This window comes from Heterodontus francisci, unplaced genomic scaffold, assembly GCF_036365525.1.
Source record: "Heterodontus francisci isolate sHetFra1 unplaced genomic scaffold, sHetFra1.hap1 HAP1_SCAFFOLD_157, whole genome shotgun sequence".
In the NCBI taxonomy this organism is placed as follows: Eukaryota; Metazoa; Chordata; class Chondrichthyes; order Heterodontiformes; family Heterodontidae; genus Heterodontus; species Heterodontus francisci.
Window position 1 is genome coordinate 960,488 of NW_027140118.1, and position 26,010 is coordinate 986,497.

The 26,010-nt window shown below is 41.3% G+C and overlaps 1 protein-coding gene across 1 annotated transcript; it reads left to right on the forward strand.

Annotated features, from left to right (window-relative positions):
• The first annotated feature begins 3,935 nt into the window (after positions 1 to 3,935).
• On the forward strand, positions 3,936 to 25,729 carry LOC137358850 (deleted in malignant brain tumors 1 protein-like). The gene is made up of 5 exons (XM_068025067.1): positions 3,936 to 3,978; positions 11,205 to 11,237; positions 12,091 to 12,405; positions 24,482 to 24,790; positions 25,485 to 25,729. Exons 1-5 carry the CDS (start codon positions 3,936 to 3,938, stop codon positions 25,727 to 25,729), a joined length of 945 nt encoding a protein of 314 aa, XP_067881168.1.
• Positions 25,730 to 26,010: the final 281 nt, after the last annotated feature.

Genomic DNA, 26,010 nt, shown 5'->3' on the forward strand with positions numbered 1-26,010 from the left:
TGAATGTAGAGTCTGTTGGAGTGAAAGTTGAGGGTAAGGGCAAATTCATTATGGTTAAGGAAGGATGGAAGGAATGATAATTGAACTGGAATGGAGAGGTTCAAAGGCCCTTTCAGCCACGGTGGCAAAGAGCGAAATACACTTCATTCTAAAGCACACTTCTAACTGGAGAAGAGTAAAGGAGAAGGTGGAAAACAAGGTCAACAGTTTCTTATTTATGAGGTGCCCTTACATAGTTAAACTATCCAAGTCATATTATCAAACACAATTTGATAGCGAGCAGCATTAACAGATATTATGGCAGATGACCAAATGCTTCATCAAGGTGGTAAGTTTTAAGCAGCATCTTGAAGAAGGAAAAATATGTGGAGAGGCAGAGGTTTATGGAGAGAATTCCAGAGTTTCGGATCTTGGCAGATGAAAATAAGACCACCAGCGGTGGAGCGATTAAATTTGGGAATGCTCAGGTATCCGGAATTGAAGGAGGACAAATATCTTATAGGGCTGAAACAGATTACAGAGATAGGGAGAGAAGAGCTCATGGGGAGATTATAAAATAAACGTGGGATTTTCAATATTGTTAAGGTGCATGACCAGAAGCTAATGCGAGTGCAGAGGTGATGGATGAACGTGTCCTGGCGAGAGTTGTATATAGGCAGCAGAGGTTTGGATGCCCTCAGGATGACTGAGGATGCAAACAGGGAGGTTGACCAGGAATGCATTGGAGTACTCAAGTCTAGAGGTGAAGCTGGGGAATTAAATGCTGCACTCTCTGGATGAAAAATGAATTGTCAGTTAAAGGAAAAGAGAAAGAAGACATTCATTACAAATTCCAAATCAAGAATATCATCTCAAACCAAATAGAAAGCAGAGTGTACAGGGAGAATTGGAAAAGAATACAAGAAGGACAAAGGGAAAGCACAGAAAAGGTTAGCAGCTAACAGTAAACGGGATCAGAAATCTTGTAAAACATATACAAGTAAAAATAAAGGAATGGTGCAGCCGATTATGGAGAAGCAAATAAATATTCCTGTCGAGGCAGAGGGCGTGACTGAGGTACAGAATGAGTAATTTGCAACTGGCTTCAAAAAAGAAGAGGCTGAAATTAATGTCGCAACCGAGGAGAGGGAAGGTGAGATCCTGCATAGGATAAAATAGATGGGAACGCGTTGCTAAATAGTTTGTCACTAAATGTCGACAACATCCCTGGACCAGATGGGAAGCATTCTGGGAGATAAAGGAAGCTGAGTTGGAGATAAGATCAGGTCTGACCACAATGTTTCAATCCTCCTTGTATGGGGCCAAAGGACTGGAATTTGGCAAATGTTTTCAAAACGAGAGGAGAGGGTAAATCTTGTGACTGCATGCTAATCTGTCTAACCACAGTGAAGGTTGAGAGATCTACTAGAGGCCTTCATCAACGACAAAATTAATTCTCACTTGCAGAAGCATGGGGTAAGATGGGAAAACCATCTCGGATTTGTGAAAGGCCAATTGCGTGTAACTTAGCTGATTGAGTTCTTCAATCAAGTAAGAGGCTGAAGCAGGCTTTGTGTATGTGGGCATCCAAAAATGTCGAAGTACCTCATAACAGACTTATTCAGAAAATGGGAATGCATATTATTAAAGGGACGATGTCAGCTCTGAGTAGTCGATTGGGTAAGAGATAGGAGGTCGAGAATAGTGGTGAATGGATGTTCTCCTGACAGGCGACAGTGGCTGTTGCCCGGGGGTTGGTCTTAAGACTATTGTTTTTACTTTCTACATGCAAGTTACATAGACTTTGGTTTAGAATGTATAATTTTTACATTTGAGGATGGTGATTAACATGGCTCTGCATTAAATCGTGAATATTATAATAGCAGACTTCAGGGTAGACAGTCTGCTGAAATGGGCAGATTAACGGTAGATGCAATTTATTGTGGTCAAGTCAGAAGTGATGTTCATTGTGACAGCATCATGTCAATATAACATAAATAGTACCATTTGCAGGAGGTGCAAGAACAGAGGGACAGGGGAATGCATGTTCATAAATCTTTAAGGATTGCAGGGCAAGTAGAGAAGCTGATTGAGAAAGTGTACGAGATATTTGATTTGAAAATGGGGTTATTGAATTCAAACATAAAGGGCATCAAGCTGCTACTTAATAGATCAATTGTTATGACTCAGCTGTCGTCCTGTGTGCAATTCCGGGCACGAATACCTAGGAAGAATTTCAAGGCCCTGCAAAACGTACAAAGGAGGATTATCAAGAAGGCACCACGGGTGAGGGAATTCATTTACAGGGAGAGAATTCAGGAGCTTGGATTTTTCTGGCTGATCATCCAACTCAGAAACCTGTTCCCGCTTTCGCCCCATACCCTTTGAACCCTTAAGACCCAAGATCTGTATCTCACTCCTTCCTTAAAACATATAATGTTTTGGCCTCAACTGCTTTCAGTGGTAGCGAATTCCACAGGCTCACCACTCTGTGGGTGAAGAAATTTCTACTTAACTCTGTCCTGAAATGTTTACCTGCATCCTTAGACTGTGACCCCTGGTTCTGGACTCCCCCAACATCGGGAACATCCTTACTGCATCTACCCTGTCAAGTCCTGTTAGAATTTTGTAGGCTTCAATGAGATTCCCCCTCACTCTTCTGAACTCCAACAAATATAATCCTAACCAACTCAATCTCTCCTCATACGTCAGTCCCGCCATCCCAGATCTAACAGAGTTCAAAATAATGAGGAGTTATGGTCGAGTAAGAATGCAGAACTTATGTCCTCTCATGAATACGTTTGTCATCAGAGATCATGGCCAGGATTTTACTGGCCCCCAGATTCGTGATTGGAAGCCAGGAGGGGTGGGGAGGGGGCACAGGGAAAAGCGGTGTGTGGCAAGGGATTTGACAGGATGGGGATCCCAGCGCCTCCCCATCGTCCAGTGATTCTGGAGGCAGGAGAGGCCGACAACAGCCTTCTCGCCCAATGGAAGACTGAGGATCTTCAGTGGCCAATTAAGGGACAATTATGGGATCATTCCACCGCCGCTGGGATCTTACCAGCAGCGATGTCCTCCACCGTATGGAGTGGCCACCTTGTAAAACGAAGCATTCTCCCTGTGGCCTTGTGGGTGCGGTGGGGCGTTGCCTCCTTCATGGCCAATTTGTGACGCACAGAGCACCCCCACCAGGAACCAGTTCATTCCCCGGGACCTCCCTCCTCCTGCAGCACAAGAAAACCGCCCAGGCCCTCTCGCCGGGGCCTTGCATACTGGCTCTGGTGACATCGCCTCACCTACCTCTTCTCTGCGGTTCCAGAGATGGGTCTGGGTCCGAGACCTTCTGTAGAACAGGCAGAATAACTAGAAAGGTAGTGAAGAGACATTTCTTCACACTGAGGCTTGTTTCGATCTGGAAAGTACGACCCGAAAGAGTGATGAAATCAGATTCCAGAGGAATTTATAAAGACAATTAAACAAGTGCTTGCAATGGAATAATTTGCAGGGTTACGAGAAAAAGCTACATATGTGACAACAAATTAGACAGCTCTTTCAAAGGGACGACTCTGACTAAAGTAGCCGAATGGCCTTTCCTGTGCATCTATGAATCTATGATCTGGTCGCCAGATCAGTGATTCATTTACTTTTCACACTGTCACACGTCATTATCCTCGCAGGATAGGCTGGTAGTTGGAACCTGTGTTCATTTTATCCATTAATGGTCACATTTCGTCTCATTGGTGTATTTTACCAGCTTGTAATTCACGGTTCACACAAGTCAAAATCTATTGGTTATTTGGAAGGAAACATTGGTTTCTGCAGAAACCTCTGTCAAAGAATTAATTTCCACAACAGCCAAAGTTTCAGAAGCTGCTGTAAGGAGCTCTCAGTGTCTGAGAACAGCGTTCGGGTAATGTTCTGTTCTCATCGCTGTACCCAGCGCCAGAACCATGATGCAAACCTTCCTGACCCTGTCTCTGCTGCAGCTTTTGAACTGTAAGTTAAAGATTATTGAATGCATTATGTTATTTACTGATACACTGATTATTATTACAAGATGTATATTATTAATCTAATTATCATCTTGAATACAGAACAAATTCAGGAGATGTAGAAAGTAAATAATGCTTTATACATTTTAATTTTCTTGTGTAGAGTTTAATGAAATATCGGCACTTGTTTATTGCCTTCCACCAGCCGCTCGTACAGAGCAGACAGGCGTTGAAGACCTCATGGGTCTATTTAAGCAGGGTCTGTTAGAAAAAGAGCCACTTCACTGTTAGAATAGAACATGTCAGTGTCTGAGATCAATTTACGGAAAACGGATCTATTTTATTTACAGTTGTCATTCATTGGGATGGTATGAAATGGATAATGTGTAATATAATTTGTAGTAGTTTCATTTACGACAAATTTTGGATTGAACGTTTCAATTTTAAGTTCTTTCAACTCCAAGTAGGAATAAACCTCCATTTATATAAAAATGTCTTGCGCTTATATAGCGCAATTTACGACGTCAGGACGTCCCAAAGGGATTTGCTGTCAATTCGATATTGTTTTGTAGTCTTGTCCATACTGTAATATAGGAAACGTGGCTGTTAATTTACACACAGCAAGCGCCGACAAACAGCAATGTGATAATGACCAGAATACTTTTTTTGTATGTGACAATCTTGATTGAGGGATCAACATTCGCCAGAGCACTGGGAATAATACCCCTGCCCTTCCTCCAAATAATGCACCTGAAAGGGCCGACGGAGCCTCGGTTTAACTTCTCCTCCGATGGAAAGCACTTGGGCAGTGCAGCACACACTCAGTACTGCATTGGAGTGGCAGCCCAGATTCTGTGTTCAAGTCTCTGGAATTAGACTTGAACCCACCATCTCCTGACTCAGAGGCGAGAGTGCTAGCAATTGAGCTATTGCTGACAGTAATATTGTTTTGGTTACAGTAAACGAGTTTGGAATATTCTACATCTAATTAACAGGTATTTTAAATTCCCAGTTGAATTTGTATCGAACACAAAGACTGCGGGAGTTTGTTTTATATTTCCCCCTGTGTTTCTTATACTGACACAGCCAGCTGGAATTGAAATTCTAATCTGATTATTTAAAGCGAGTCTGATAGAAGTAGAGCGCCGTCTTTGTTTGAATAGAGTGTATCAGAGTCAGGTGTAAGTTATCTCACTGAGTGCAGATCACCAGTCAAAACTACATCTACTGCCACCATGAACCGCCACACACATTTCTGAAACAGATGTTTCTCAACACAAGTGTTGTCTGCTCTCCTAGTGATACAGTTCATGAAACTAAATATTTTAAAATAATTTGTTCAATGTTGAAGTGTTACCTTCAATCTATAATAACCACTCAACTGGAGGTGGAACCAATATTTTTCAATTCGTTTTCATGATTAGTATAATTATCAAGAGCACTCTGCAAAAAATGATGTTACTAAAAGTTCCTAAATCGTTGGGGAATTTGCTCTGTATTATTGATCAGTTAGTGATGATCTTCAAAACTAGTATCTTTTATATTAAATTAATTATTCTATTGCCTCCATTTTTTGTACAGTGCCTGAAGATAGTTAAGTTTTCCCAATCACATATTTTCACACAGTGACATGTTGTGTGTAAAGAGTTAGCGATATTGTTCTTTATGATTGTTCCAACGGCTCGATATTTGTTGTTTTATTCCATTGATGATTCCATTCTGTTTCTCACTATTTCCCGTGTGTGTTTGGTTACATTTATCAATCTCTGTCTGTTACAAACTTTATTGGTTTACTGACAGGCCAGCTTAGTCCCAGTGTTATCAGATACTTGATGTGTTTAACGAATTGTATTTCCGTGAATATTAACTAATTGGATTGTAAAAGCCTGTTCTGTGGATTATTTAAAGAACATTGTATTCAAGCCACAGAAAAGATAAACAATGAATTGCACATGACTCCCTGTATCCGTTTCTCCAATCGCTAGTTGCTCAGAATCATTTTTAAAAAGCAGGCATGCTTTATGACAAAAAACACTGTGATTCATTGCTATCATATGAAGCGAATATTGAAATAGTTTATCTCATTTGTAGAATTCACTTTGAATACGAATCTTGGGCTGTTGGTTTGATTTTACATTCCATCAATATTAAATAGGGAACAATTATCCATTCTTTCGCAATCAAAAAACATTGTTTTTATAATATCTTGCATCTTATTAACACGTCTTCTAAATTCCCAGGTGGGACATGTGCAGAATTTTGATTTAAATGCAATATTGAAAACAAATATCGTGGCAATTTGTGTTATTTGGTCCTCTGCGGCACTTGTACCGACACAACTGACTGAAGTTGAAATTCTAAGCAGATTATTTAAACACAGCAATCTAGCAGTAGAAAGTGATCACAGTGAGAATAGAAGGTCTCGGGGTTTGGGTTCGATGGTAATGCAGGGATTATAGAACAGCAGTCAAAGCTAAATCTACTGCTGACTGAAGCCACACGGGCATTTCTTTCCCAGTTATTTCACAGTAGAAGTTCTGTCTGACCCTGTGTGATATATTGAATGGAACTGAAATAATGTAAATAGTTTGTTCCACGTTCGAGTGTTGTACATGATCTATAAATATTGTATAATATATAAACTAGAGGCAGAACTAATATTATTTCAATTAGCATTCATTATTACTGTAATTGTGAAGTGCCTCTCCAAAAGATAATGTTACTGAATATTCCAAAATCTCCGGAAGATTTTCCATTTGTTATTGTTGACTTAATGATGACCTTGAACTTTAGAACTTTGTATTACAAATTCTCAACTTATTCCACATATCGTATGTACAGCGTCAAGTAATAATTAATGTGACAAAGTCTCCTTCCACATGCTCCTTTTATGTAAAGCATCGTGAAGTGTTTAATGAGATATCATGAATAGTCTCCTTCCACCTGCTCGATAATTTTGCGCAGATTTTCGGTCGATGATTCGATTCAGTTTCTCACTGTTTCCAGTGCGGGTTTGGTTACATTTGTTTATGTCTATCGACAGCAAATGCTGATTCACGACAGGGAAACGCTCCCTTAATGTTATTACAGACTTCCATGATTAATTTTCTTTTGGTTTTGTAAAAGGGATTGCATTCAAAAATACTGATATTTAAGGTAATTTAAGAATATTTTCTGCAAGCCATAGAACAGAGAGAGAGTATGAAATCTATCTGACTCCCTGAAACTTTTTTTTAGCTATTGGCCCCAGATCAAAATCAATTTCTGGGGAATGTGCATATTTATTTTGATTTGTCATTTATTGAAATCGTGCAAGTGAATATTGAAACAGTTTCCTTAATTTATAAATTTGTCATTGAATACATTCTGTCCTGTTTGATTTTAAGTTCATCAAATTCAAATAAGGAACTGTTATCCATTTTTTTCGCCAACAGCAAAAACGAATCTAATATTTGTCATCTAATTAATATTTAATTGCATTTCCAGAGATAATTTGAGTTAAATTTTGTTTTATTACCAAAATCGAACAGAAATGCGGCAAGAGTTGGTTTTATATTGTTTCCTATGGCTCTCGTACGCACGCAGCAGACTGGAGTTAAAATTCTAATCAGACGTTTAAAACGGAGACTTCTGGAAGTAGAAAGTAGTCAGTGTTACAATCGAGTGTATGGGAGTCAGAACTGTAGAATACCGGGATCTGCATCCAGTTGACTCATCCCACATTGAGATTTCTGTCCCCGGAATTTCTCAGTGAAGTGCCATGTGCTGGAGAGAATTAGATTAAATAGTTTGTCCAGCATTTGGAATATTCAGAAAGGGCAATAAATATTGTATAATATATTAGCTGGAGGTGGAATCCATATTGCTTCATTTGTTCTGATTATTAATAGAGTTATCAATTACACCCTCCAAAAATTATGCTCCTGGTTTCGAGGGATTTGGCCGATGAAAAATATTATTTCATCACCGACAATCTTCAAAACTATGTCTTTTGACATTAAATCATGATTTCGATTTCATACATTTATATGCACGGTGTTGTGTAATAATTAGTGTTTCTCAGTCTCTTTCTACATGATTCATACATTTGATGTACTATTTAATATCCAGACGTATTTCTGAATCTCTTTCCACATGTCCCATACTTTGTATATGGTGCGATGCAGTGTTTAATGAAAGATCCGGAGTTGTTTCCCAATCTCTGGGAAAAGGTGGGAAAGTTGATCTGGGGCAGTAGATCATCCATGATCGTATTGAACGGCGGAGTAGTCTGGGTAGGCAGCATGGCCTAATCCTAGTCCTATTAAATTCTTTAATGTCCTTCTACATGTGCCATACTCTGGTCACCTTGTGGAACAAATTCTGAATTTATTTGCATATAGAAATTCAACAGAGAGTGCACAGAACAATTTTTCTCGGTACTGTAAATGTTCGATGCGTGTTTGGTTATTTCGAACCGTGGTAACGTTTCTTCAGGCACTCGTTGATGTGTTATGGAGGTAGATTGCTAAACGTTACTGATAATAGTATTGGCACACAGAATCCGGATTGTTTGATATGACTTCCTTCTGTCCAGTGCTTTGCTTGTGAGTGTAAGCTACAATAACTGTAATTCTATCAATTAATTTGCTTCTGAAATCCACAAGACCTCAATTAATTGTGGAAGTAGTTCAAATTGGACTTAAAATAGTTTGATATAATATAATTATTTTGATTCTTGACCCATCTAATAATCTGCTGTTCGAAGCGTTAACTCATAAACTCTCTGCATTGACTGTATTTTGTATCCCCTAAACCACCGCTGTCCCTGGTTTTGTAACTCATTCAAGAGTTTAAATTTTGGGCTTTGAATATCCCACGTTTGTCCCATTTCTGTTCACCTCCTTTGAGCTAATTGTTATTTATAATTAATATTTCTATATTACTGTTTGTAGTAATACGGTACCATAGTAATTTAACAGATGTATAAGTTGTTAAAATAACTTAACAGTTTTGCACCAAACCCATTAGTCTAAACATCAGGAAGGTAATGGTGCGAACACTGAAATCTAAGGCGTTGGGATCCGGGAGTCAGTGACAGCGGGATTGTCCATGCCAGGAGAACAGCAGCAGAGTTTTAGATCAGCTGAAGTTTACCTAGGGTAGGAGGCCGACCAGAAGAGTGTTGGAATAGTGAGTATATCCTCTGCATATATCGGAGATTTGAAAAACGGTACACAGAAATGCATTCAAACTTTTTCAAGAACAATAATGAGAGCAGTTAGAAACTGCGAGGAAGGATCTGAGAGCAAAATGGAGGAATCAGCAGAAATGAGGAGTAGTGCAGATAAATGGAAAAATAGTAATGATTGAGAAAGGGGATTGACTGAACATTTCTCTGAGACAGTAAGAGATAAACTGGCCGAATAGACAAGTATGGGTATCTCGGTTATAATTGTTTAAATACATTTTCGCGATATGAGTTCGCTGGCCAGGCAGAATTTACTGAACAACCCTACTTAGCCAGACAGGATGGCGGGGTGTTTTCTTGAACCAGTGCCGTCATGTTGGCGATATTGTCCTCCACCCATGTATTGTCTATCCCTAGTTTCCCTAACAGGGTGTTCGTGGGCTTTCTCCTTGAACCACTGGATTATCTGGAGAAAAAAAATCCCACGTGACATGGATGGTTGCAGGCTGAAATGATAAATGCATGAAGAGTAGGGGAAATGAATGAGTGGATTGAAGAGGATTCACGGACTCTACAGAAACACTGAGACTGGAACCGTTTTTCAGTAAATATTGAAAGATTATTCCCCCTCGTCTGTCATTGGGCCACTGGAAAAGGGGAATTTGTGGGAACTGACAATTACCAGGGAAAGTTGGTAGGAATGCTAAGGCTTCAGGACTGGGAGGAAGTCACACAGTATTTACATTACAGAATTAGGATCATAAAGAGACCAGTGAGATTGTAGTTGGGAAACAGTAACGCATTCAAGATTGCTCGGTCAGCACAGCTGAGGACAGGAATCGGTGTCCTGTTGTCCATAATATATCACCAGAGTATACAAAGAGACAATGATCCATGGGAGATATATTTTCACCAGGGAGTTGGGGCGCAGGTCAACACACTGTCTCTAGTATATAATATTGTGAATAGAAAAACACCTGGAGATCTGTGAGACACATTGTGATCAGGGGGATTGGGATCAGGTCAACACACCGTCTGTAGTATATAATGTTGAGAATAGATAAACACCTGGAGATCTGTGAGACACATTGTGATCAGGGGGATTGCGTACAGGTCAACAGACTGACTGAATTTTTGAAAAGCAGAAACGCTTAACCAGTAAAAGGGAGGAACATTGATCGAACATCATTAACGGATAAACGAATCGGGCACATCGGGGAGGGCAGGTGACAAGACAATCAGAACAGCAGGAGCTTAGTAAGAAACAGTCAGCACGGAGTCAGCAGGCTGACAGACCGTTCATCTTGTTTTGTTCCGTTTGAGAAAGCTATATAATTTATTCAACGACAGAATAGCCCAATAACACGTTTACAGAAACTTTGAAAGTTACAGGTGGAAGAATTTGCAGTAAATTAAAAGGCATTGAAATTGACCACAGGATCGGAAAATCTTTAATTTATGATGCCATCCCTTCTCGAACTTTCGATCGGAAAGCTGAATTCACTGACAGTGCCATCACCAGCGGGTTTAAAAGGGTATCCATCACCACCCACTTCTCAGGGTATCTACATACGGGTCATCAATGATCAGAGCACCATCAGCACAAATTTACAGAGCGATTGGGAATGGGAGTGGGACTAATTAGACAGCTCTTACTAAGAGACAGCATCGGCACCATGGGCGGAATGGCGTCCCTCTGTGCTGTTTCATTGGAAGATTCTATAAGGGAGAGCACCATCACCATCGCCTTCTCAGAGCACCTTCACACTGGTAATACATGCAGCCCACCCACCGTCAGCACAAGGAGAGAGTGTATCTGGATGTCAGTGTGTGTATATGTGAAAACAATTCTGGATATATTTTATCCCATTACCAATATTAATGTTGTGCAGAAACTGTATTTTCTGTTTTAAGGAATGAAATCACAGATCCCGATATAATTTCTTCTGCAAGGCACGGGAATAATGACCCTGCAGTTAGTTGTATTTGTGTTTTTTCTTTCTGACAGTTTCATTCATTTCTTGCCCCAGTGAACTCTAATTGTTAACTTCTCATTTCAGGCAGACCTGGGAACAGTAAGGCTGACCCGTCAGGTAATCGCCCTTTATTTTCACACTATCTGCTATCTCTCTGCTCTAATCCATCCCATTAAATATGAAGCTTGGGCGAAAATCTCAGCATTTTCTTTGATCACGGATTAACCCGCTGCCCAGTTGAGAGTCAGAAAGGGAGGGTGTCCCTCATACTGTGACTGAAGATCTTTAATTTTAGCTGAGAGATGACTGCTGCCTTCATGCAGAGGGACAATAACTGAGGGTCTCTGAAGAGCAGAGTGTGAACGATCAGCTCCACTGACACTGCTGCCGGTCCAAAGGTCCAGCTAACCAATCTGCACTGACATCAAGATCACATCACCATCCAGCCCTGTCTTCATTGGCTGTACTGGGTGCGGGTGCAATTTCCTCTGCTCTTTCCTGGTGCTGGGGTCTCACTGTGTTCGCCCAATGAGTTCTGAGCGCGTGAACATGTGATCATTACAGCCACGCCCATCTCCCCACTTCTGCAGGTTCGAACTATTCTGAGTCTGTCCCCACTCAGTTCTCATTGGAGCCGCTGTGTTGATGGGGATATCCGGCTGTCTCCCGATTCCCTGCTCGTTTTCACCGTGTGTTAGTATTTCCCTTCCCTTTTTTCCTGTGTAATATATACTCCGATTTTTATTAGTGTTCTGAATGCAGACTGATATTCCTGTCAATTCATACCTGGTGAATGGGGAGGGTCTGTGCACTGGGAACCTGTGGGTTTAACACACGAGAAGCGCTTGATATTTCTGATATTTTAAAGAGACGGAGAAGCTGAGACTGGTGAATGGGGAGGGTCCGGGCGCTGGGAACCTGTGGGTTTAACACACTATAACTGCTTGATGATATTTCTGATATTTTACAGAGATGGTGAAGTTGAGACTGGTGAATGGGGGCAGTCGGTGCGCTGGGAGAGTGGAGATTCACTACAGGGGGCAGTGGGGGACTGTGAATGACTATCTCTGGGACCTGCCGGATGCTGCTGTTGTGTGTCGGGAGCTGGGCTGCGGGACCGCGGTCTCTGCACCGGGCCAGGCTCACTTTGGGGAAGGGTCCGGACCCATTGTGACGTTCTTTGTCGAGTGTGGCGGGACCGAGGCCGCTCTGCGGGACTGTAAGTCAGCTCAATGGGATCACTATCCCTACCCACACTCCAACGATGCCGGCGTCATCTGCTCAGGTAAAAATCTTTCTCAGTCTCTCATCTCCCGCCGTGGCTGATAGATTCTGTGAAGAAGTGAAAGTAAAACAATCCGGGACGGTCCATACCCGGAAAGTCAGATGATAATAATTCCAGTAATCTCTGGTTAGAATTAATGTTAATATTAGGATCACTGTTTAAAATTATATCATTAGTATTATATTTAATAAACATTGTCCACCGGGAGCAGCCAATACCTGATACTCAGCACATTTACAATGCAGACAGTGCAGTTTCCATTGAGATTATCCCTAGATCCGCAGTGAATGATCTGAATGGCTGGAAATGTCACAATCTCAATCCAACTCTCCATTCATCAACCCAGCAGCCGCTGCCGGGCATGTACTGTCAGCCCGGCTGTCCACCTGCAATGATCGCTTGGCCTCAGATCTGATATACCACACAGATTGTGAAGCTGAGACTGGGGAGCAGGGAAGGGAGGGAGGGAGGGAGGTTCCTCAGCCTCGGGGAGCTGAAGTAATGGGTCCGCAGTTATTGTGGGAATCACAAAGATAACTGCTCTGTAAGATCCCGCAGCTGCCTGCGCATTGCCATTTACATTTTGGCTAATATTGAGAAAGTGTAATGCACAGAATATTAAACAAAAGAGATAACATAGTTTAGGAAGCAGTTGCAACGATTAAACTCAACACCATTGAACTATTGGAAGAAAAGCGCCGAGTTTTCCTGAAATCCTGACCAGTTACTGTCAGGAGGATAGTGATCGACTTCAAGAAGACAAAGAGAGGCTGGTGAAATGGACGGACAGGTGGAAGATGAAATTTGATTCAGAGAAGTGGGAACTGGTACATTCTGGTTGGAACAAGGAGGAGAGGCAATATCACAGAATCACTGAACTGTTACAGTGCAGAAGGGGGTTATTCGGTCCATCATGTCTGCATGGGCCCTCTGAAAGAGAAATTCACTCAGTTCCATTCCCCTGCCTTCTCTCCATAACTCTGCATATTCTTCCTTTTCATATACTGTCTAATTCCCTTTTGAATGCTTCAATTGAACCTGCCTCACCACGTTCTCAGCCAGACATTCCAGATATTAAATACTTCCTGCATGAAAAAAGATTTTCCTCATGTCACTTTCGCTTTTTTTACCAAATGCATTAAATCTGTAACCTCTCCTTCTGGGTCCTTTCACCAGTGGAAACAATTTCTCTCTATCTATTCTGTCCAGGACCCTCAGTGTTTTGAATATATCTATCAAATCACCTCTCAGCCTTCTCTTCTCCAAGGAAAACAGTCCTAACTTCTCCAATCTATCTTGATAACTGAAATTCCTCATCCCTGGAACCATTCTCATGAAACGTTTCTGTATTCTCTCCAATGCCCTCACATCTTTCCTCAAGTGCGGCGCCCAGAACTGGATGCAATACTCCAGCTGATGCCGAAGTAGTGTCTCATACAAGTTCAACTTAATTCCTTGCTCTTGCACTCTATGCACCTATTAATAAAGCCCAGGGCCGTGTATGCTTTATTTAACGCTCTCTCAACCTAGCCTGCCACCGTCAATGACTTATGCACTATTAAACCAAGGTCCCTCTGCTCCTGTAACCCCTTCAGAATTGAACCCTTCATTTGATATTTTATCTTCATGTCAGTCCGACCAAAATGAATCACTTCACATTTCTCTGCATTGAACTTCATCCGCCAACTGCCTGCCCATTCCACCAAATTGTCAATGTCCTTTTGAAGATCTGTACTATCCTCCTCACAGTTCACGATGCTTCCAAGTTTTGTATCATCAGCAAACTTTGAAATTGTGCCCTGTACACCAAGGTTTAGTTCATTTATATATATATAGACAGGGACCTGAAGATTGAAGGATCCATGGCATTTAGGAAGGGCAGGAAGCTAGGAATAGGTGGAGGGGTAGCTCTGTTAATTAATGATGGTATTAGCGCAATGGTGAGGGATGATCTAAGTTCAGGAGACCAGGATGTAGAAGCTGTTCGGGTAGAGATGAAAAATCATTAAGGCAAGAATTTGCTTGTCAGAAGTGGTGTACAGACCACCTGACATTAACCACACTGTGGGGCGGGTTATAAATGAAGAAATGAATGGCAGCCTGTCTGAACGGTACAGTGATAATTAGGGGCGGAGTTTCGCCTAAATTTAGACTGGAAAAGTCAGATGGGCAGAGATAGCCTAGATGAGGAATGCATAGAATATTTTCGGGATAATTTCTTGGAACAATACCTTGTGGAGCCAACCAGAGAGTAGGATATACGAGACCTGGTATTGTGCAATGAGGTAGGAATAATTAATGACCTCACAGTTAAGGTGCCCCTAGGTAGCAGCGATCATGATATGTTTGAATTTTACATTCAGTTTGAGGGAGAGTAGAGTGGGTCCAAGACTAATATTTTAAACTTAAATAAGGGCAATTATGAGGACATGAATGCAGAGCTAGCTAAAGTGAATTGGCAAATCAGGTTGCGGGATAGGTCAATAGATTTTCAGTGGCAGACATTTAAGGGAATATTTCAGATTACACAATTTCTCATATTTCAACGAGAAAGAAACATTCCAAGAGTGGGTCCCACCATCCGTGGTTAAGTAAAACAGCCAAAGGTCGTATCAAACTTAAAGAAAAAGCTTGTAATTGCGCAAAGATGGGAGGCAGGTCAAAAGATTGGATAAAATATTTTTAAAAAACAAAGGATGACAAAAATATTGATAAGTCAGGTAGCATTAGAGGACGAGAGAAGGCTAGATAGATATATAAGGACAGATAGTAAGAGTTTATATATATATATATACATTTAAAAAAAAAGAAAAGAGGTAATAAAGTGAGCGTTAAACTTATCAAATGTGAGTCTGGGGAGTTAATAATGGAAAATAAGGAGATGACAGATGAATTGAACAGATATTTGGCATGGGTCTTCACTATTGAGTACAAAAGTAACATCCCAGTTTTAGCTGTAAGTCGGGAAATGGAAGGGACGGAGGACTCTGGAAAATTGCAAACACCAGGGAAAAGGTACTGAGCAAATTGTTGGAGCTGCAGGCTGACAAGTCCCCGGGACCCGATGGACTTCATCCTCGGGTGTTAGAAGAAGTGGCAAGTGAGGTAGTTGATGCGTTAATTTTAATTTTCCATCATTCCCTAAATTCGGGGAAGGTTAATTTAGATTGGAAAATAGCGAATGCAACTCCTTTAGACAGAAAGGGAGGGAAACAGCAAGCAAGAAACTATAGGCCAATTAGTTTAACACCTGCCTTAGGGAAAATGTTACAAGCTATTATTAAAGATGTTATCGCAGGGAATTTAGAAACATTCAAGGTAATCAGGCATAGTCAACATGGATTTGTGAAAGGCAGATCATGTTTAACCAATTGATTGGAGTTCTTTGAGGGAGTTACATGTGCTGTTGGTAAAGGGGAACTGGTCGATGTATTGTACTTAGATTTCCAGAAGGCATTTGAGAAGGTGCCACATCAAAGGCTATTGCAGAAAATAAAGGTTCATGGTGTAGGGGGTAACGTATTAACATGGATGGAAGATTGGTTCGTTCACAGGAAACAGAGAGTAGGCATAAATGGGTCATTTTTTTGGTTGACAAGAAGTAACGAGTGGTGTGCCATAGGGATCTGTGCTGGGGCCTCAACGTTTCACAATTTATAGAAATGACTTAGATGCAGGGACCGACGGTATGCTTGCTAAATTTGCTAATGACACAAAGATAGGTAAGAATATAACTTGAGAAGAGGACATAAGGAGTCTGCAAAGGGATATAGATAGGTTAAGTGAGTGGGCAAAGACCTGGCAAATGGATTATAATGTAGGAAACTGGGAAATTGTCCACTTTGGGAGTATGAATAGAAGGGAAGCATATTATCTAAATGGTGAGAGATTGCAGAGCTCTGAGATACAGAGAGATATGGGCGTCTTAGTGTCTGAAATGCAAAACGTTAGTATGCAGGAACAACAAGTAATTAAAAAAGCTAGGAAAATGTCATCATTTATCGCGAGTGGAATTGAATACAAAAGTAGGGAGGCTATGCTTCAGAGACACAGTGTATTGGTGAGACCACATCTGGAATATTGTGTACCATACTTGTCTCCTTATTTAAGGACTGATGTAAATGCGTTGGAGGCAGTACAGAGAAGGTTTACTCGACTAATATCTGGAATGGGTGACCTGCTATGCGAGGAAAGATTTGACAGGCTAGGCTTGCTTCCGCTGGAATTTACAAGAGGAAGAGGCGACATGATTGTAGCATTTAATATCCTGAAAGGTCTTGACAGGGTGGTTGTGGAAAATATGTTTCCCCTTGTGGGAGAAGCTAGAACTAGGGGTCACTGTTTAAAAATAAGCGTCGCCCATTTAAGACAGAGATGAGGAGAATTTTTTTCTCAGTGGGTTGTGACTCTTTGGAATTCTCTTCCTCAAAAGGCAGTGGAAGCAGAGTGTTTGAATTTTTTTAAGGCAGAGGTAGGTAGATTCTTGATAACCAAGGGGGTGTAAGGTTATCGGGGGTCAGTGGAAGTGTGGAGTAATCAGTTCAGCCATGAACGTATTGAATGGTGGAGCAGGCTCGACGAGTCGAGTGTCCACCTCCTGCTCCTAATTTGTATGTTCATACGTATGTTCTTATTAACAGGGTATATCTGATACATCCTCTTTATTAATTTAAACCCCTCCACTATCTGAATTACCTCCACTGTAACCATTGCCCGGGGTGCATCTTCTTCCTTGGCAAAGACAGGCGCAGAGAATTTAGATTTTACCTGAACTATACCCGCTACCTCCATATGTAAATCCTCTTTCTGATCCCTCATCGACCCCACTCCTCCTTTTACCACCCCTTTACTATTTCTCTGTCTATAGAATACTTTGGGATTTCTTTTAATGCTTGCTGCCAGTCTCTTTTCAAGGGTACAATGAGAAAGTGGCTGCAGCCAACAGTCACCTGGGAGTATTTTTGATCAAATCGTTGAAGGTAGCAGGGCAGGTTGAGAAATTGGTTAATATTCAATGGGATGTTGGCCTTTTTAAGTGGCGGTATAGTGTAAAAAAGTAAGGAAGTTATTATGAACTTTTGTGGAACACTGGCTTCACCTCAACTGGCGTATTGTGTACAATTCAGGGCACGGCACATTAGAAGAATGTGAATGCTCTAGAATGGGTGCAGAAAGGATTTACAAGGAAGGTTCAAGGGATGAAAGACTTCAGTTACAATGATAGTTTGGAGAAACTGTGGTCGCTCTCCTGAGAACAGAGAAGGCTGCGTGGAAATTTGATAGAGGTGTTCAAAATCATGAGGGGAATAGACAGAGTAGATAGAGAGAAAGTGTTCCTCTTGGCAGAAAGGTCAATAACCAGAGAACACTGTTATAAGGTGGATGGGATAAGAACCAACGTTGACATGAGGAATACATTATTTGCACAGCGAGTGGTTAGGATCTTCTGGAATGTTCTACCTGCGAGTCTGATGGAGACAGATTCAATTGTGGCTTTCAATATGGAATTGGACAAGCACCTGAAGAGAAAATCTTTGCATGGCTATGGGGAAAGGGCAGAAGCATAGGACCAGCTGAGGAGCTCTTGCTGATAACCAGCATGGACACAACGGGCTGAATGTCCTCCTTCTGTGTTGTAAACATTCTATGATTATATGCTGACTGTTGCATCTTGCTGGTCAGAAGCTGTCTGTCCAGTATTTAAACCGAAAACTGTGAATGTGGTTTCAAGGTAATTAATTGCATACTTTGAAGGGTGATCATGACAGACTGTAGAAAACTGGCTGCAAAACAGTCAACAAAGTGTGGGTTAAAGGTAGTTATTCAGACTGGCAAAAGGTGAGAAGTAGTGCGTGACAATCCATGCCAATGAGCTACTGCTGTGCAAATGCTTTCTATTTCTCGGTCCATTCCTAAATTTACAGTGCACAACATTAAGAAGCGGCTGAGCACACTGCACATAACAAAGATTCGGGGCCCGATAACACTCCAGCTGCAGTGCTGAAGATCAGTGCTCTAAAACTAGCAACAACTGGAGCCTAGCTGATCCAGTACAGTTACAGCACTAGGATCCAACTGATACGGTGGAAAATTGCCCAGTTGCATACTGCCTGGAAAAGCAGGGAAACACTGACCAGTTCGCACCCAATCAACCGACTCCAATCAACAGCAAATCTTTCCTTGTGCTGGGTATGACTCCCCTTTCAACGTATCTCTCTGAAAATAATCCTCAATGTTTTTGTATTTTCTGTAGCTTTGTTAACCCGTATTGCTGTTGTATTCATTTTTCTATCTGTATCCCTGAATCCCATTGCTCCTCGACACAATTTAGATTATCATTGTCCAAGGCAAATGTGTTATCAGTCTTCCTACCCTAATCTGTAAGTGTACATTTATCTGCATTAGAATTCATTTACAATTTCGTTAACGTCATGTATTTTATCACAATTTGCCTTAGTATTAACTATTGTCCCAAGTACATGTCATTCATGAATATTGTAATTGTATGTCCCTTTCCTGAGTCGAAATCATTTATGCAAAATATGATCAATAGTACTCCTAGCATCAGTTCTTGTCGCACAATACTTCTTGCACAGTTCTAACTACCCAAAATACTTTTTGTTTGCACACAGCTGAACACTACTGTAGATATGACCTGACCAGGATTTTTTTTTTAGCTGTAGCATCATTTCTAGCCCCTTGTATTCCGTTCCTCTAGATATAAAGCCCAGCATTCCATTTGCTGTTTCTTTTGCTGTCCTTGCCCATGACCCTGAAGTCTATTTTCCGTTTTTTCACCATTTCGAAAATACTGGAACATTTTAAATTCTAAATTGGACACCTCACACTTGCCAATATTGTAATAGTTTTACACAGTCACTTAATCTATTTTTGTTGTTGTTGCAAATGTATGCTTAAAATATGCATGATTACAATATGGTTGATTTTTTTCAATGGCAATATTGAGTATGTCAATTATATACGGCTTTCTGTCCAGCCATCTGAATCATTAATAAATAGTAGAGGTTCCTGTGGGACGGCGCCATCACATCCTGCCCGTTAGATGATCTGCCCATTATCCCTGCTGTCTGTCTCCTGCCACTTAGCTCACGTCCTAAATCGTCAATAATTTGCCCTAAATCCTATGAGCTGCAACTTTAGCCAACAATCAGTTATGAGGGATTTTGTTGTTTGCTTTCCGGAAGTCCATCTGAATAACATCCATTGAGCTGCCCCTACCCTCTACTTTAGTTACCTCCACAAAACAATTGATCAGGTTCATCAGGCATGATCTACCTTTTACAAATGCATGTTGCCTATCTCTGATTGGCTGCAACTTTTCAAGGTGATCAGACACTCCATCTTGAAATGTACACTCTAGTAATTCCCTGACAACAGCTGTTAGGCGAACCAATCTATAATTCCCTCGATTCCCTCGCTAACCTTCTTTAAATAGCCGTGTGACAATTGCAATTTTCTAATTATTGACCCAGCAGTTTGCTCTCTATCATTAACAAAGTGATGGAAGGTGTTGTTTACAGCGCTATCAAGCATTACTTACCAATAAACTACTCACTGATGCTCAGTTTGGGTTTGTCAGCGCACTCAGCTTCAGGCCTCATTACACCCTTTGTCCAAAAATGGAAAAAAGAGCTGAATTCCAGAAGTGAGATGAAAGTGACTGTCCTCGACATCAAGGCAGCATTTAGCCAACTGTGGCAACAAGGAACCTTAAGAAAAGTGACGTCCATGTCCATACTGATGCAAAGTAATTATGTATAATTTTCGGCATTTCCTTATTTTCATTTATAATATCACCAGTGTCATTTTAATGAGGCCACATTGCTCTTACTTGCAACTTATTTTAGAAGTTATTGTAAAAGTTGTGTCGCTCTTGCGATCTATTTTGTCACCCTTTGCTATTCTTTCTACATCTGCCATTCACGAGAATCTGGGCTCTTTTCTCCATTTTTCCATGTTTTTGTTTTCTTTTATGCTGATGATGTTACTATGTCTTGCACGCCAGTCCATAATAGATGAGGTGAGTTTGGAATTGGACCATTCAATGCTGTGGTCATTGAGTTGAGCTTACTTGACGATGGCAGGCTTGTCTCATTCATTGCATCAGGGAAGCTATGGAGATCTAAAAACACCATACTGTCCCCCTAACAGTGGCCTGCTCCTCAGTGGATATCTGGTTGTCTTTCCTCAAGAGCCACACCATCACCTGATCTGCAGCCAACATAACACGACCAGAACAATAGTATGGAATGACTTGCCACGATACAGAGTAGCTGACAAAAAGCAGCAAGTACAATGGCATATACCGACCGATCATAGAAAATAATTAACAGACCAATAGCAGCCAGAACAAGAACATGTAATAACCTATCACTAGTAAGATCCTGTCCATATTCCCTTTCTCCACTACATATAAACCGATAACTTCCACTAGTTCCAGTTGTTTCTCCAGACAATGGGCACAGTACACTGCTCAAAATGTCGAGGTCTGCCAGTATTTCTAACAACTCTTTTTTCAAGAAAGCAACTGCTGTTTTAAGAGCAAATTCACGTGGTGAAAAACCGTAAAATTGCCTTACACAAATGTAGCATCTTTCTGTTTTTCCTCTCCCGGTGGTGCCTATTTATTTTAGATTTCCAACTGTGCTCTACCCCCTCAATCCACTCCCCCACCAGCCTCCCTTCACCCACTAACTAGTTTATGATTCCTGTAACAACCTTATTTATCCTTTATTCTAGGACCCTGATCCCAACCCAGTTCAGGTGAAGCGCATTCCAACAGAACAATTATTTAATATCCCAGTACAAGTGGTGGGTACCATGAAAAGTAGCACCTCTTTCCAACATCAACACCTTCAACCACGTGTTGACCACCCTAATCCTCCCCCACCCACACCCCATACAAATGTGCAAGCCGCTTGTATAATAATCCAGAGATTATAATACTTGAGATCTTCTTTTACAGTTCAGCTCCTGGTACTCTCTGAAAAGAACCTCTTTCCTCATCTTTCCTCTGCTGTTGGTCCTTACATGGTCCACAACGACAGGATATTTCCCCTGCATTCTCGCAATCTGATTTGGGATATCCCTCACTTCGCACAAGTTGGGCGAATACTGTTTGGGAGTCCTAATACCCTAACTATTGAAATACTTAAAAGTATCACATTATGATCCACTCCTCCACCTTTTCCACAGCTTCAACATTCTGGCTGTCCTTCTGACAGTCTTCATCCTTATCCTCACAAATAGCCAGTACATTGTTCCTGTTGGATAGATTCACTTTCTGCATATCCTCGTTCACCAACAAACCTGGATTTCCATTACTGTGCACTATAAGCTGCAACAACCTCATTCGGACCCCGCACCTCTCTACAAGATGTGACTGAAATCTGCAGCAAACTGTCCAATACTCCTCTTGCTGCTGTATGTGTTGGGGTATCTCCAATTCCCCCTCCAGCTTTATGGCCCAAAGCCAGAGAGTTTGCAGGTGGATACATCTACGACGGACATGTTCCCGCGGGATAATTGCGTCATCCACAAAATCCTATATCCAGAAAAAAATAACTGCTCTGCCATAACTTAGTCTGTCTTTATCTCAGAGTTAAAATTATTTGTAGATGCATTTTAGGTTGAAAGCTATTTTACTGGTCAGCTAATGCCGAAACACTGAGCACTCACCAATTAACTTAATACTTATTTGAAACTTATCCACGTCCCCTCATACTCTGACTTGACAATTGCTTCCCCTCTATTTGTCTGGTGTCTGCCTCTCCCAATAGGCTCTGCTGCTGCTGGCTGTGGTGCTGTGTTAAATCAGTGACTCTGCACACTTACTCAAGCTGAACAGACAAAACAAAGCACTTCGTTATAAACCCACGCCATCTGCCACTTAGAAGGACAAGCACAGCAGATGGATGGTAACAGCGCCATTTGCAAGTTCCCCTCCAAGCCGCACACCATCCTGATTTGGAACTATATCAACGTTTCTTCACCGTCGCTGGGTCAAATCCTGGAGCTCCCTTCCTAACAGCACTGTGGGTGTACTGACAGCGCATGCACTGCAGCAGTACAAGAAGGCGGCTCTCCACCATCATTGCAAGGGCAATTCGGGTTGGGTAATAAATGCTGGCCGAGCCAAAAACCTCCACTCCCTGTGAAAGAATTTTAAAAAAGCTCCTTTTCCCCCTCTGCACCGAATACTTTCTCTGAGCAAACTGTAACATCCCACTATGTTCATAATGTATTCAGTTAACATTGCAATCTGTGGTTACACTCTGCCTTACTAGAAGACTAAAAATGGAAACATAGAAAACAGGAGTAGGAGTAGGCTAGTCGGCCCTTCGGGCCTGACAAGCAATTAAAAAAAACATGTTTGATCATCAAATTCAGTACCCTCTTCCGTTTCGTCCCAATACCCCTTGATCCCTTTGGCATTAAGAAAGATATCCATCTCCTTCTTGAAAATATGTAATTGTTTGGCCTCCCCTGCCTTCTGTGGTAGAGAATTCCGCAGGTTCACCACCCACTGAGTGAAGACATTTCTCCTCATCTCAGTTCTAAATAGCATACCCCATATCCTGAGACTGTGACACCTGGTTCTGGACTCTCCAGCCATCGGGAACATCTTCCCTGCATCGAGCCTTCCTCGTCCTGTTCGAATTTTATAGGTTTCTATGTGGCTCCATCTCGTTCTTCTAAACTCTGGTGAATATAGGCCCAGTGGAGCCAATCTCTCCTCATACGTAAATCCTGCCATCCTAGAAACCAGCCTAGTAAATCTTCTTTGCACTCTGTCCATGGCAAGGGCATCCTTTCTCAGATGAGGAGACCAAAACTGCACACAGTATTCCAGATGTGGTCTCACCAAGGCCCTGAAGTAAGACATCCCTGTTCCTGCACTCAAACCCACTTGCAATGAAGTCTAATGTTTTATGCCTTTGCAGGCTCATTCAAGTTGCAACAGTTTAGACCGTTTCCAGCTGACAGTAATTACCCCAGATCGGACAAACACAGCTGATTGACTGATGACTGCGAACTTGACTTGCACGATTAACTGCTAACATGAACTGCCTTGCAGCTTTTTTATATTGCAAGTTAAATTCTAAATGTTAAGGCTAGATTTCAGTCTTCCACACTAATTACCAAATTCTACACTTCCCACTCTGTTTATAAAACATGCAGCTAAAGGTACACACTATGCCTAAAACCTTTGACTTAACTCGACCGACCTCAGAACTTGCAGAAGAACATTGCCCAGGCAATCAATTTCAGTTCAAGAAGAAGGTTCTGACAACGGTTTCAATGGCAAATAAATTTGAACAATAACTGCCAGAGATGTCCACATCCCTCATGAAGAAAAGCAGCTCCTAAATGGCCTTGTTTTGTATTTGTTCTCCTGATCTTCTCTAGCGCATCTATCAAACCCCTTAAACATTTTAAACACGTCAACTCGATAAGGTCTAATCATTCTAAACGCAATCTACTGCAAACAAAGTTTGTGCAACTTGTCTTCATAATGTAATGCTTTAAGCATTGTTGTCATTCTAGTGACTCTGTCCAGCACCACCTCCAAAGCCAATGGTTTACGAAGTGCGGTGCCCAAAAGCGACAACAGATACAAAAGAAACATCACATCCTTCTGAGTTTTATATTCCAAGACCCAAGAGATAAAGTCCAACAAACGATTAACGTTTGAAAGAAGAGCTGTTAACTTTTGAGTATTCAGCCAACTTCTTAAAGAGGTCCTGTAGTAATTATTGTGAGGAAAGGACACAGACCTGAAACAAAACTCTCTTGTTCTCACCACAGATGCTGCTAGCCCTGCTCAGTATTTCCAGCATTTTCTGTTTCATTTCAGATCTCCAACAGCCGCAGAATTTTACTTTTGTTTTGCTGTAGTAATTCTAATTGTTTTTGATAGATAATTTGTGCAAGGTATGGCTGGATAATCGTGTAGATAAAATTCTACTTTTTTTTTTACCCATTTTCTATTTTGCTGTTTCTATGCAGAGGACGATTTAGAAATTATTTGGATTTGTATTTGTTTCCAATACAGGGAAACCTGAACCTCGATTGGTTGGTGGGATGAACAGATGCTCCGGCCGGGTGGAGGTGCTACATGGAGACCAGTGGGGGACGCTGTGTGGCCTTTACTTTGATATGGAAGACGCCAACGTGGTCTGTGAGCACCTACAGTGTGGGACAGTAAACTCGATCCCGGGAGGAGCTCACTTTGGGAAGGGAACTGGTCCAGTGTGGAAGGAAAATTACAGGTGTCTGGGGAACGAGACGCGATTGTGGGATTGTCCTGTTTCATCCTGGGAACAGTTTAGCTTCTCACATGAAAACGATGCAAGTGTCATCTGTGCGGGTGAGTCATCTCAGTCAATTCTGCTTTCAAGCATCATTGACTATTTCCACAGGTCTCTGATTCACTAGTTTTGCTGATCCCATGCTTCCTTTGTCACTAAGATTCTGAGATGTGTTTGTGGGTTTATTGGTCTGAATTAAATTACAAATGAATCAAAGTTTCACTCCAGTAAACATTTAATACATACAATGACTAGTTGGTAGTACTTCGCGTCATATAGTATCTATTTCCGGGTAAATCTGGGGCATTATTCAAGGGCTATAGAATCAGCAAGATGCTCCCAGGACCACTGCCATGGAATGGAAATGTTGCTCGAGCATTGAAACTGTTATCAATATAGGAAGTTCAAATATGAATGATCATGGAATTCTCTGCAAAGATCAGCTGTTCAATAGAAAACACTGTGAACTTGTTGCAAGATACATATTGTGAGATATATTTTAAGTTCCACCACACCGATTGCAATAAAATGATATTGAATGACGTAATTCGTTATTTCCCCAATGTGCTATGTCTTTTAAAATTTCACAAACATGATGTAAATTTAAATTCTCCCAGTTTCCGGGATTACATTTATCTCTCAGCCAGCACCCTCATATAACAGAATATCTGCTCAGTTATCTGATCACTGTATGTGGGACATTGCTCAATGCAAAAGTGCTCCCACATTTCACAATTTGGAATATAGGTAATAAAAACAGTAAGTGCTGGAAATACTCAGCAGTTCCGGCAGCATCTATGGTGATAGAAAGAGTATCAACCTTTCAGTTTGTGGATCTTTCATCAGGACTTCGAAATTTAGCAGTTTTTTTAAAGAAAGGGGGAAACAAGGAAAGAATGAAAGGAACGCTCCGTGATGTGGTGAAAGACAGGAGAGATGAAATGGCAAAACGGACAATGCAGAACAAAAATATGTTGGAATGGGCCAAGTAAAAAGCACATTTCTAGAGGAGGTGCAAATTGGAAGGCAAATATCGTCCAATAAAGAAAAAAGGGGGAGGGAATCTGATCTGAAATTGCTGAACTCAGTGTTCATTCTAAAATGCTGTAAAGAGTCCAGTGGAAAGAGGAAGTGCTGTTTCTCAAACTTATGTTATCCTGCATTGGAACTGTGTAGGAGAAAGAGGAGAGAGAGGTCAGAGTGGGAGTGTGGTACACAATGAAAATGACAGGCAACTGGAAGCTGAAGGTAAAGCTTGCAGACTGAACAAAGG

What these genes read in the sequence shown, in the direction of transcription:
- LOC137358850 (XM_068025067.1), top strand. Translation starts at nt 3,936, where the DNA reads ATGCAAACCTTCCTGACCCTGTCTCTGCTGCAGCTTTTGAACT. An exon ending in CAGTAAGGCTGACCCGTCAG is followed by an intron (nt 11,238 to 12,090) that starts GTAATCGCCCTT and finishes GATATTTTACAG; the next exon opens with AGATGGTGAAGTTGAGACTG. An exon ending in TGCCGGCGTCATCTGCTCAG is followed by an intron (nt 12,406 to 24,481) that starts GTAAAAATCTTT and finishes TTTCCAATACAG; the next exon opens with GGAAACCTGAACCTCGATTG.